A 13,478-nucleotide genomic window follows, 5' to 3' on the forward strand; every position below is an offset into this window, starting at 1 on the left:
AAAATTGGGTTTGCTCTCATTTTAATACTGTATATGGCTGTCTTTGAGCCATCATGGTGATTTCAAGGGTGGAGCAATTGTAAAACTCCAGTAATAATTGGCCTAAGTTCATGTAAAATGAGAGAAATCATAATGACAAGCCAGCTGAAGCTGGTTCTTGCCTATGGTTAACAGCCCCTCTAGTCAGCTCCTGTCTAAGGGTTATTTACTTTAACATCTGCTCCCACTTTGCAAGTCCCCACATGTGATCTCAGCCCTGTCTCTGAAACTTCTCTTCTAACAAGACTATATTAGAACCAGTCTTAAGCAGATTGTCCATCTAGATTGATGACATTATCATCTTATGGTATATCATTTGAATTAACATTTAAGAAATTCCTTTTCTTTCTAATTGGTGTGTTGATTTTGGATCCTAATAATTAAAAGTGTGACACTCTCCAGTTAGCAATCTTTAGAAAAAGTACTTAAGTGCTATCCTTTCTACTTTCTCTTCATCAATTGCCTGATCCATTCTGATTTTCTACTTATAAAAGTTCATGGGTAAGATGGAGTTATCTAAAGATATAATTGTATATAGAAATAGATTATATCTGTTATGTAAATGATAGGAGTTCAGAATAGTTTTTTCATAATCATTATTCCTTAATCAACCTGTTTATCACCAGTCTTCCAAGTGGCCTAAGGACTGGGAAGCTAATTCATTCACATGCCATATCATCTGAACAAGAATAAATGTAAAATAAGTTAATAAAAGTATGTAGTAAGGTCTAGGATTTTTTCACCCCCTAGTGACTTAAAGATGAATTGCATTGATTTGAACAATAAAATGAAAATACAGTGGGAAGGAAGCAGTGACTGAGAAGAGATAAATATGTGTCTAACCTTGAGATTTGCAACAAATATGCCCAGCCAAGTGAATCTGTTTAATGTGCTTTTATGTGTGCAAGATTCATCTATTTGATTCAAACTGTTGGAACTTAAAATTCCATCATAACCACTTTAAATATTATTGACCAGAAACATATATAGTTCCACATAGCTTTTAAAATTGCCACTCTCAAATGTTTGTGAAATCAGAATTTACATTATGTTGCAAATATGGTATAAGATTTGACAAGTATGATTTGATCATATGAGTAGAAAAATCCCCAGCCCAAAATACAGTATTTGACTCCAAAATGGAAAGGTGAGTTCTGTACGTTGAGTTTTAAAGCTACACAAAAATCTAGAGATACTCTTTTTTAAATGTCAATGTAGATGAGGCCTGCCCCCCAATTAAGGCATTTAGTTATTTTGCCAAAGTCACACAGTTAATTTATCTGACTAGTTTTTGACTAGTTTAATCTCGTAATTTACCTGATTCAGCATGATGCAATTCCACTATCTCTTTTTTTTTTTTTTTGTCACAAATTGCTAGGTAATGCCACTTTAGGAGCTTTGAATGAATCATTTAATCTTTCTCGGTTTTACTCCAGTTATCAGTAGGTGAAGGAGCTAAAGTAGATAATTACTTTATACTGTACATCCTCCAGCTGTAAAATTGTATGGCTACTGAATGTGAAATTTGGGAAGCATCTCATTTTTCAGGACTCCACACCAGCAACTGAGCACTTGCACTCTGCTCCTTGTGTGGTGACAAACTTGGTTCATATACATTTGTGTGTATCTTCATCTTTTGATATTTCTCTATCCAAATGAAAAAAGAATGATAAACGGCAGCGGCAAAAGATTAACTTGGTGCAGAAAAGGGAAAGCTTTCTCTCTGTTCCTGAAGCCTTACAATATTGCATCCTCTAAATCTGGCCATTTAACGTAAAATCCAGGTGATAAGACAGAAGAAGACGTGATTTATGTCTTTGTCTTTTTCTTTCTGTCTCTGCCAGTCAAATGGGGGTGGAAATTCCTGTTATCCAGAGAAGAGTGGATGTGAATAACAGCAAAAAATTAAGAAGGGCCCTTTTAGAAATTTGGGAAAATTCTGTTTCATTCACTCAAACAGAAATGAAGTAGACTTTATAAAAATTTCAATAATACCATAATAATTATAATTATATGATAATTATGTACAATAATATTCAAGTAAGCACAAAATATTTAATGATTAAAAATATGACAGTTAAGGTGAGTCAAGGGATAAAATCAATGAAAAGAGAAAAAGTTATTTTTATTGATAAGGTAATAACAATTATTCGTACTATCAAGCTTTCATTAAAGGTTGAAGAAAAGGAGAAGCACAAAAGCAATAAAATGGCAGCATCAGAAAACCTATGTGATGGTGCTGGTGATGACAGTGACGATGACGCATTACTTCAAGAAAGAAAGAGTAGAAAAACTGACAGTTGGCAATTTCCTAGGATGGAGAATGAAGTGTGTGATAGGTAAGCCTGTAGCAATATTTAACAGTAGATAATTTTATTGTGCTATACAATTAATTCTAATTGGACTAATATTCATGATTAACAAATTTTATGCTTTCCGTAGGTATATTCAGCCTTGCTCGGTGATCAGAAAAATGCACATTAATGATGTAACATATTTTCCAATGATACTGGCATTTTATTAAAAGATTAGCAGTGTTGGCAAATGTGAGGAAAATGCATTTTGATACACTGTTGGTAAATAAAATTGACAAATCCTTTTTGAAGTGTAATTTAGTAGCATGTATCAACACTTCAAATATGTCACTCCTTTGGCCTACCAAGAACTTAGGATCTGGGACTAGATGCTGCAGGAAAACATGACTTGTAGAAACACATGTAAACGCATACGAGTTAAGGACATTTATTCTATATTTTATATAACATACAAGAAGCCAATATATTCATAAAATAGCCTATGTATGTCAAAGATCTATAATATATGTGTGTTCAGAATATTTATACAAGTGTGTTACGTGCATACATGTATATGCATGTTAAAGATAGTTACTGTAACATCATCATCTCAAAAACTTCGAGGTAGTCTACATACCAATCAAGAAGGAAATAGTTACATTGTCATGTCCATATAATAATGTCATATGCAACCATTTAAACAACAAAGTTAGATCTGTAGTGTACTGATTACTTCACAATTGACGGATATTTAAAGCATATAGTTTGATGACACATCTTAAGCAAATTATGTTAGAATTCTTGTAATATCTGCTGAGGTTCAAAAGGATGCCGCATGCTACACTGCAGCTCTACCTTGTTCCCAACAGAATTGCTAATTATTGATTTGTTGGGGTTTTGTTCTCAATGCATGAGTGCTCACCTGCTGGATCCTCACATTAATCCAGATATTGCCAAGGGATTGCATATCCATATCTCATATAAACATTTTCATATTTTGGGTAAAACTTACTAAAATACATCAAAGGATCTTTAATCTACTAACCAGGTATTGGCCACCTCATTCTGTAGAAAGCCAGATAGTAAATGATTTAGGCTTTGTGAACCACAGGGCCTCTGTTCATTGTAGTCCACAAACTGTGATAGACAGTAAATAAATAGACATGGTGGTGTCCCAATTAAACTTTACTTATGAAAACAGGCAGCGTGCTTGACTTGGCCCCAAGACACTAATTTGCTGACCCCCGTGCCAACACCAAGGTGCTGCTAATGTGGTGAATCTTCTTTGTAAAGATAGCCTGAATTCATGGCATTAACCTTCCTTTTAAATATATGTCAGTATGCATCATACCGTATTTTCTACAGTGACTTTATATGTTACAAACATTCAGTTTAAAAATGAGATTATTTTGTGCATTTACCCCTTTTATTCCTGTCCTTGAATCAGTATTTTAGTATGAGTGATTGCTTTCTATATTTGATGAGTATAAAATATCCTGCAATTGGATGATGTTTCTAAAGGCAAAAATACTACTTTTGAATGTTTTGGTGTTTCTGTGGTCTTTTTTATAAGTATGGGCAAAAGTATAAGCAAAAATCAGCTTATATGATCTAGAAATGTTCATAGGATCTTGTAATTCTATAATTTTTGTGAATTTATTCTTTAATACCTTGGTCTGGCGTTTTTTAAAATGCCATATGTATACAATTTGGAAACATTTAAAGTGTGAAAATATACTATATAATTATTTTATAGTGATTGAAATATATAGCTAAACAAGAAGAACATTAGAGTGTCCATGATCATGCCACTTAGGTATGATGGCCTTGAAAAAACTGCCTAGTGTCTGCACATGGACTTGAATTTCTTTGCCATTCACTCTTGAACTCATTCCAGCAATTTTCACTCCCACCTCTAGTGCAAAATTGGTTTTCTCAAAGTTCCCACTGGTTTTCACTTTAATAAATCTAGATATAATTTCTGAGACCTCATTTTACTCACTCTGTCAGCAATCTTTTCTCCAGTGAAAAACTCTCTCCTCCATAATTCCTTTTACCCTTGACTTTCAGGGTATCACTCACTCACCTGGTTTTTCCTCCTTCTTTTCTAGTTCATCCATCTTAGTCTGTTTTGTGTGTTCATCCTCACACCCCACCTTTCGCACATTGAAGTGTCCCAGGGCTCAGTCCTCAGGCTTCTTTCTCATGACTTTTACTACCTTGTGTGTGCTAATGATTTTCTTAATTCCAGACCTATAGACAAAACTGCCTACTTGACCTCCCTCTTTGGTTAGCTATTAGGTATCACAGCTTACGAGGTCCAAAATTGAGCTATTGATGTTCTTTCTTATACCTCACCCTCATCATGGAGTCTTTCCTACCGGAGTTAATGGGAACCCTTTCAGTTACTCTGGCAAAAACCTTGGTGTAATCCTTGACATCTCTCTCTCTCTCATTCTCTCTTTTTTTCTCCCTCTCTGTCTCTGACATCTCATACCAAATCTGTCAGCAAATCTTGTCAGGTCTTCCTTCAAAATAGATGCAGAAACCATTCACAGATTGGTGAAGCCACCACCAATGTCTAAGCCACCACCATCTGCTGTCTAGGTGAGTGTAACGCACTCCTAAATGGTCTTTTTTTTTCTAGTCCTCTTTCCATCAGTGCTTAACCCAGTGCTCATATTAAAACAAGTCAGAGGATGTCATTCCTCTGCTCAGAACATCCCAATTGCCTCCCATTTCAGTCAGAGTATATGTCACCATTCTTCTTAATACCTAAAAGGAAGCACATGATCTGATCTTTAGTCCCTCTGCCTTAATTTTCCATTTTTTTAATCCCTTTAGCTCTGCTACTGCCTCATTGAACTTCTCACTATTCCTTAAACTCTACAGGCACACCTCTGTACTTGGCAGTTCTGTCTATTTTAAATGGTTTTCCTCAGAAATCTTTCTGGCCTCCTTTTGTCTATTTCTTCAGTTCTTTCCTTAACAACTGTTTTCTCAGCAAGGCTTTTTCTAGACATGCTAACATTTCCACCATGCCTCTTCTCCAACACATAAACATTTCATTATCCTGCTTTACCTTTTCTCCTCTAACATATGATGCAGTTTGCCCAGCTGTTCTGTTTACTGTCATTGTGTGTTTCCTTCACTCTCATGATAGGACTTTTGCGTGTTCACTGCCATACCCCTGTGTCTGGAAAACAGCCTAGCATGTAATGTCATAAGGACCTACTCCATACACTTGTATTAACTGAGTGTATGGAGTTTACCCTGTGGGTATTGTTTTAATCATTAGACTAAATCTCATTTAAAAGTGTGACATGGGTTCATTGTGACAACTTTACCTAGCGATTATGCATTTTTGAATTCTTATGTACACTTTAATAAGCTATATTCTGTATATTTATTTGTTTTCATTTAGGGAGAAAAGCCCAATAATGTGTTTACTCAGTATTTACTCTTTTACTATAATGATGATTGTTTTACATATGGTAAGACAGATCAAAGGAATTGCAAACTTCATTTGTGTTTATTAAGAAAAGTAAAATATAAGTGAGGTAATTTTAATGAACTTAACAATTCTTTCCAAAGAATGGTGAACCTTCAATATCTGAAATAAGAAGATGAAGTTGGAATTTATTGCTTTCTCTAGTAAGAGAGCTATGCTGGTGAGGCAGTTTCTTCTGACAGAGCAGTTGCTGATCTTACACAGGGTTTTGGGAAGAGTGGCATTGAAGGACTGGCAGCCTTTCAGAGGAATACATGGGTTGACATCATCTGTACTAGCACGGTTATTTGAGTGACACAGTGGTTGAGTGCTGGGCACTCCCAGGCATGTTTATTGGAATGAGTTTGTGTCTGACTGGCTGTCTCTCAGAAGCAAGTGGCTGACATTGATTGGTGAATGAGGCCAGTGGTCACTGATGGATTGACTAGATTTAAAACTACTTGGGGGTGGCTATTTGTTACCATGGCTACAGATCAGTCATTTTCTAAGTGTGAGGACCAGACATTTTGTGTTGTAATCAGCCTTCTATCAACTATGTTCAAAATGAAAACTATTTGTTATTCTAGAATCGTAAACTTATTTTGCAGTTTGAGTCAAGAGCAGTTGTTTGATAATTGCTCTCAGGAAGATTTCTCCCCAACCTCCTTTTCTTTCTGGCCTGCTTAGTCTTAAACAGAACAGTTATCTACATGATTCATTTTATAGCTGTTACTTTTGTTTTTGTTTTTGATATATTTAAAGGCTCATGCTCAACTCCTAACATAATCTCCTGTGGGAAATTTTGGTTTCTTTGTAAATTCATATACGTATATGATAGTGATTTTCTTACACATGTGTTTATTCCACAAAAAAGTAAATACACTTTTCTGTTGGTATATCTTACTATTTACATTAGAATTAGCTAGAGTAAAAGTATATAAAAGTCAAAAAATTATTTTATTTTCAAACAAAATTATAATTCATCACAATATTACCATTTATAAATCCTATATAGAATGATATATAGGTATTCTAAAAGTAAGGATTTCCCCTAAGATATTTGCCGATTTCTTACATTCATGTTATGTGTGCTTCATGCTATTTTATAACTTTTGAAGTGAAACATTGTCATATTTAAACAGAAAACCAAAAATATAGCACAAATCTAATTATTGCTCGTATGCCTAAGAATCATTTCTTGTAGGCAGTGAGCTCCCAGCTTTCAGTGTAGGATTCAAGGTCAGTGTAGCGTTCACCTCTCAGCATTTGCTTCTATGTATTTTACACTTTTCCTTTCAAGTTCCTAAGAAACACCTAGACACCCTGTGCCTCATCTTGGTACTCACATTCTTTCCTTAAGTTGGTTGGCTTTCTCCTACTTTTTGCCTGGTGAGCTTCTTTTATGTATTTTGTCTGTTCTGTGAAGCCTTCCCTGGGCTCATGTAGAACTTTTCAAAAAGATTCAGTCTTGTGTATCACACTGTATCATAATTGCATTTGACCTTTTTTTTTGAAGCAAGGAATATGTATTTCTTTGCATATTGTTGGTGCTTCATAATATTTTTTTAAATTAATAAGTGAATTGAAATGGAGAAGATGTAGAAGTTTATAAAAAATTCCCTTTTATATATTGTCAATAGAATTATTAGAAAACATTATCTCTTTTATGTGTTTGTTTTAAAGTACTGGTCCTTCATTGCATATAAGGGAAGTAAAGAAAAATGAAAATGAAAAACAGACCTCAAACGAATCTGTGATGAGCAGTGTATGAGAAGGCCAGTTTAGTACCTGGAGGTGTGAGTGATGACAGCGCCTGAAGTGAAATAGAATGAAGGAACATAAAATCTCTAAGTCCTTTATGTCCTTGTGAAAGAATGTCAGCAGTGATTACTTTTACTGGAAATATAATAGTGTTGTCTGCCAAAACTAGAGAATGCTCAACTGTATCCATGCTGTGAAATGATTGATTAAGATGAGGACAAGTGAACTTGGACAAGGAGTAGAGCAGTAGTTTCTTTTTTTTTTTTTTTTTTTTTGTATTTTAAGCTAAGTATTATTATTTTTCATTTCAAAATATTAAGAGAGTACAAATGTTTTTGTTACATGGGTGGGTTTTGTAAAACTTGAGTCAGGGCTGTGAGTGTGCCCGTATCCTCTGAGCAGTGTTCAGTATACCCTTCAGGGCGGTCTGTGCCCCTTTCCCTATTTCCCCCTGCTTGATTTCCAATGACTTCAGTTCCCTGTGTGTCTGTGTGTGCCCCTTAGCTAGTTGCAATTTATTATAGAGTGGATGGAACTAGAGACCATTGTCCTAAGTGAAGTAGCTCAAGAAAGGAGCAGTTTCAATAAATGGTTACCATGGAACCCTGACTGTAGTGGACAGCATGGACAGCTCTTGAGTGACATTTTCCTGGGAAAGGCAATGGAGAAATGGGTAATAACTGAAGAAGAATGTGGGATTCAAGGGAGTTTTATTTCTTTATTTTAAATTAGAAGCTTTTAGAGAATATATTTGTATGCTGTTGGGAATGACCAAGTAGAGAAGGAAATTTAATTTTGTTTACATGTCTGAGCGCTAGAAACCTTCATACATTACGTTTTAAGCATTTGTAGTAAACTAATTGTCCTTAGAAGTTCTATTCATGTATGATTTTATAGTAGGATGTTATTTCTTCAGAACTGGTTCAGAAATGAAATTTTCTAATTGAATTAAAGATGCCAATGATGACTTAAAAATTAAACTGTAATAGATAGGATTCTTAAAAAGTGTAGTAAAAACACACAGACACTTAAGGCATATTTATTACAGTTTAAACATTTCTTTTTGACCATGTATATATTACAGTACCTTTGCCAGTAGCATAATAAATACCTATGATTTGGTAAGGTGCTCTAAAGTATCAGGTATATGTGTCAACTTTATAATTATTTAGATTGTGGGGAGGGCTTTCTTCATGTACAATAAAAAAGCAAACTATTATGATCTACCACAGATTATTACTTCTGTATTATAAAGTTCTAAAGTATAAAATAAAGTTTCATTGTACCAACAATGTCATTCACATGTATTACATGCTGAATAAGTATTTGTTGAATGCATGAATGAACAGTTGAATAGATAAATGAATGCTTGCTGATGACGTTCTGTAGAAAAAATAAATGTTTAGTTTATTAAAGTAGGTTTCCAAAATTGGTTGAGTATAAAACCTTTTAAGAAAACATTTGTAAGGTTTAGAAATTATTATGTATGATTTTGGAAAGAAATGGAATGATAATATTGTTTCCTCTGCTATCATCCCACTTAAAACACTTAAAAATAAATGTTACTTTCACATCACATGGGGAAACCCATGCTTTGGAGTCAGAAACCTGGGTTTGAATGCTGGGTCTGCTACGGACAAGCTTTATGGGCTTGAGCAAGTTCTGTGGCCTTTCTGTGCTTAGCTTCTTCCTTTATAAAATACCTAATGTGTCACCTACCTCACAGGATTATGGTGAGGACAAAAATGAGTTTACCACATGCACAGTGCTTAAAATAATGCATAGTATCTGCATAATAAGTTCGGAATGAGCTAGCTAATACCATCATGAGAAAAACGTTTCCCTCATATAAGGACATAAGTATGATTTCCCAAGTAGGTTTCAATGCCAGTAAAAGCTTGTTTTTAGTGAAAAGGAGAATAATCACAATAAAAATACCCTGATAGATTTCTTTCTATCAAATAATGTAGCTAAGATGTGTTTCCTTTTGTTTTGAATGTCAGAAAGCTTGATCTAAATTTAATTCTTTGTTATATTATTAATATATTTTCTGTATCTCTTCATATTACTTTCTATCATTTAAACTTCCTTGTAAAAATTATTATATTTTATATTGCCTGTAAATATAATTACCTGTAACATTTTGAAGAGGAGAAATAAATTTACATATGAATTTTATCATATAAAAATTAGACATTTTATATATACAAAAGTTTTAGCTATTCTTTGTATTTCATATATTTATTGTTTGTCTAAAAGAAATTGTTTGTGTTGTTCCAGGCCTGCAAAGAAAACACCTAATGAAAAGAACAAGGTATTTAAAAATAAATTATCAAAAATATTGTTAGAATATGTATTATACAACATAAAATAAGAAAATAGTGGACATTTTGTTGTAAAGTCATTTGCTTTGAAAAAGTGGTAAGAAGCAGTAGGCATCGATAAAGGTATCCTTCGAACAAAAATCCATTTCTTTTAGAAGAACCTATGATTTTATTCATATAAAAGTTGGATAACTAGCACTTCTGTACATTTTTTTATGCTATGAGTATTTGGAGACATATTGAAGCAGTGTTATTTATTTTGTAGGTGAAAGAACAAATACAGTCTATGGGTGACCATGATGACTTAACTTGGTCATCTGCAACAGCCCCAGAGGATTGTGAGTTGCCTTCCTCTTACTATCAGCATTTTATCTTGCTTGTTGAACAGCTTGGAATGTATTGTAAAGGTAGAACCATTGTATAAATGTAAGACCTTCTTACGTATCCTAAGTAACATATATGTACCCATTGCTTAGCACTGCACCATACAGCACTGATGTGCTATAGTCACGAGTTCATCCCAGAAATATACTTTATGTTAATGTACAATTAGAACTAATGTATATTGTGCACTCTCAGCTGAAGAGTTATGATAATTCCACTGTGTTTTTCTCTGTGTGAATGGCATGCCCAGTCTTTTTGTTGACTCTGCTTCTCCTCCTACCTATAGCCAAGGGCAGGTTGCCATTAACTCCCACCTAGAATATTGGAATACACTTAAAACTGTTTTCCCTTCTACCCTAGCTGCCCAAACTGTGGTCTATTCTTCAACTATAATTATATATTTTGAAAACTCCAGATCTCATCATGGTCCTCCCTTGCTTAAAACGCAGCTATCACCTTTCATTGCTATAAGGTTAAAGATCTCAATTCTCCAGCATTATACTGCATAATTTTCTACCCTTCTTTCTCTCTGTGTTCCAGCCACCATCTTAGATGCTTGTCGCTCTAATCAATGGCTTTCATGAAGCATAATTAATATATGATAAAGACATAGATAAAATATACATTTTGATAATTTTGGACACATATGGAGACATTAAACCATCACCACTGTCAAGATAGTTAACATCCATCACTCACAAAAGTCTCCTCATGCCCCTTTCTATTCCTTTATTAAGAAACTACTCAATTGTTTTCCAAAGTATTTGTACAGTTTTTCATTGCCATCAGCAGTATCTGACAGTTCCGGTTGCGCTGTATTGCCACAAACACCATGTTGTGCCATTTTTTAGAATTTTTAAATTTTAGGCATTCTGGTGGGTGTGTATTGTGCATATCATAATGGTTTCAATATACATTATCCTAATAACTAATAACCTTGAGCATCTTCCCATATGCTTACTTGCCATCTGTATGACTTCTTTGTGAACTATCTTTTTGGAGGTTTTTTAAAATACATTTTGGATACTTTTACTTTATTAACAATGTTTTTGTTTTGTTTTTTTTCTGCAAGGACTTTGTCCCAGTTTGTGGTTTAACTTTTCTTTCTGTTGGTAGTATCTTATAAAGAGAAAAAGTTTATAGTTTTAATGAAGTCCAATTTATCTATTTGTTCAATTATGGATTTTGATTTTCATAGCATGTCTAAAATGTCTTTGCCCAGCATAAGATCACAAAGACTTTCTCCTGTGCTTTCTTCTGGAAGTTTTCTAGTTTTAGGGCTTATATTAATATTTGGATCTATGGTTCCATTTTGAGTTCATTTTTGGTTATTGATATTCAACTGTTCTGGCACCAGAGGGTATCATTCCAATTATATAATTGAATTTAATTATTTCAGTGATATTGTATAGTTTTCAGTGTATAGGTTTTCTTGATTTTACCAGTTTTATCTGTATTTCATTGTTTGATGAAGTTGTAAATATTTTTAAAATTTTAATTTGCTTGTTTTTTGCTAGTATGATTTTTTTCCCAGCCTGGCTCATGGGAATGGCCACTCTTCCTGGCTCTGTGTGAACACCAGGCATGGTTTCCTCTATTTCTTTTAGCTTTTCTCCACCCCCCACCCTTGGTTTAGGTAGTTTCCTAGCACACATGCACTGTTCGTTACTCTACTAAATACCCGACAGGGGATCTCTGCAGGTCTCCAGGTTTCTTTCCCTGTGCTATTCTCTCCTATCCAGTGTTCTGTCCTGTGATCTCTCTCTGCCTTGGTTTTACCAGACTCTCAGCTTCATCACCTCAACTCGGGGAGTCTGGGAGACTCTACCTGAGGTTTTTCCTCCCTCAGTCATGGCCTGGAACGTCTGTCAAGGCAGAGGGCTGAGGCATTCATAAGGCTTAGCTCACTTGTTTCCTTTCTTTCGGGGATCATGGTCTCCATTGCTTGAAGTCCACTGTCCTGAAAATCATTGTTTAATGTGCCTTGTCTATTTTGTTCTGGTTGTTTCAGGTAAGAAGGTCAATCAGCACCTGTTCCTCCAACTTGGCTGGAAGCAGATTGCAGTGGAGCTTCAGCCCAGGCTGTAGAGTGGCTGGAATGTTTTCCTTCTCCCTTTGCTCAACTGCTTCCTTTCATCTTCTGTTTTTCAGTGTTGCCATCCCTTCCTCAGAGACAGTTCGCTGGGCTCAGTGTAGATCAGTTTTTCTTAAGTGCTCATAGAACTCTCTTTACTTATAGCATCTATCTGAATTTATAATTGTCTTTGTTCCTGACCACATTTAAAGTATTTAAATAAGAACAGAGGTCTTATCTGTTTTATCTTCAGAGCTGGGTGTAAGGTCCTCCACATTGCAGGCCCTTGCTGTATATTTGTTCATTGTATGAATGAGTGACTGTTAAATGTGCAGTCCTTTATATCCCAAAAGTACTCATGTATTTTATATCTTTATTGTTTTCTCCCTAATACAGATTTTGTTATCCTATTGAAAATGCAAGATGCCATTCTTTCCCAGCAAAGATTAGTAGAACTTAAAAGCAATGAGTGTGAAAGACTCACAATAAAAATTGGAAAAATGGAAAACGAGGTTAGCGTTCTGCAAGATGAGCTCTATGAAGCCAAAAAAATAATGTCACAGTTAAATTATGAAAAAGCTGTATGGGAATGTGAACTCTCTACTTTGAGGTATGACATCCTAGTTTTAAAGAAATGTTTGCATGTACTGTTTGCTTCACACTAAAGATCTACAGGAGAATTTGAGTAATTGCTACTTCCATTCTGGGGTTTAACAGGGGTAAAATCTGTGATGTTGTAGAGTGTGAAATTCTTCAAAGTAAGACAGTAAGTTATAAACTGTGAATATGTCTACTAATAAACCAATGCATATTCTTTTACTACTTAATGCTAATGGCTACATAGAAGTCTAAAATTTGGAAATCTCATTATTCCAGAAATTATATTTTGAATTTTAAAATTTTCTGTATTATAATCAATGCTACAAGGAACAGCTTTGATATAAATATTTTCCTACATTTCTAACTATTTACTTTGAATAAATTCTTCAATGTAGAATTTTTGGTGAAAGTATAGGAACTTTTAAAGAAAGATCTTTGATCAATATTGATATTTTTTTCTCAAGAAACTTCATATTAATTTACAATTGAACAGAATGTGAAATGGCCATTTT

General features: G+C 34.4%; 1 protein-coding gene across 1 annotated transcript; it reads left to right on the forward strand.

Moving 5' to 3' along the window:
• Positions 1-2,208: 2,208 nt before the first annotated feature.
• Positions 2,209-13,150, forward strand: LOC123622806 (POTE ankyrin domain family member A-like). The gene is made up of 5 exons (XM_045529426.1): positions 2,209-2,378; positions 9,865-9,898; positions 10,174-10,246; positions 12,763-12,976; positions 13,084-13,150. The coding sequence occupies exons 1-5, from the start codon at positions 2,248-2,250 to the stop codon at positions 13,148-13,150; spliced, it is 519 nt and encodes a 172-aa protein (XP_045385382.1). The 5' UTR covers positions 2,209-2,247.
• The last annotated feature ends 328 nt before the right edge of the window (positions 13,151-13,478 follow it).

The sequence above is a fragment of the Lemur catta genome, chromosome 17, assembly GCF_020740605.2.
Source record: "Lemur catta isolate mLemCat1 chromosome 17, mLemCat1.pri, whole genome shotgun sequence".
In the NCBI taxonomy this organism is placed as follows: domain Eukaryota; kingdom Metazoa; phylum Chordata; class Mammalia; order Primates; family Lemuridae; genus Lemur; species Lemur catta.

Coding starts and splice junctions, on each gene's coding strand:
- LOC123622806 (XM_045529426.1), top strand. CDS start 2,248: ATGGCAGCATCAGAAAACCTATGTGATGGTGCTGGTGATGACAGTGAC. Junction 2,379..9,864: donor GAGAATGAAGTGTGTGATAG/GTAAGCCTGTAG, acceptor GTGTTGTTCCAG/GCCTGCAAAGAAAACACCTA. Junction 12,977..13,083: donor TGTGAACTCTCTACTTTGAG/GTATGACATCCT, acceptor GGGGTTTAACAG/GGGTAAAATCTGTGATGTTG.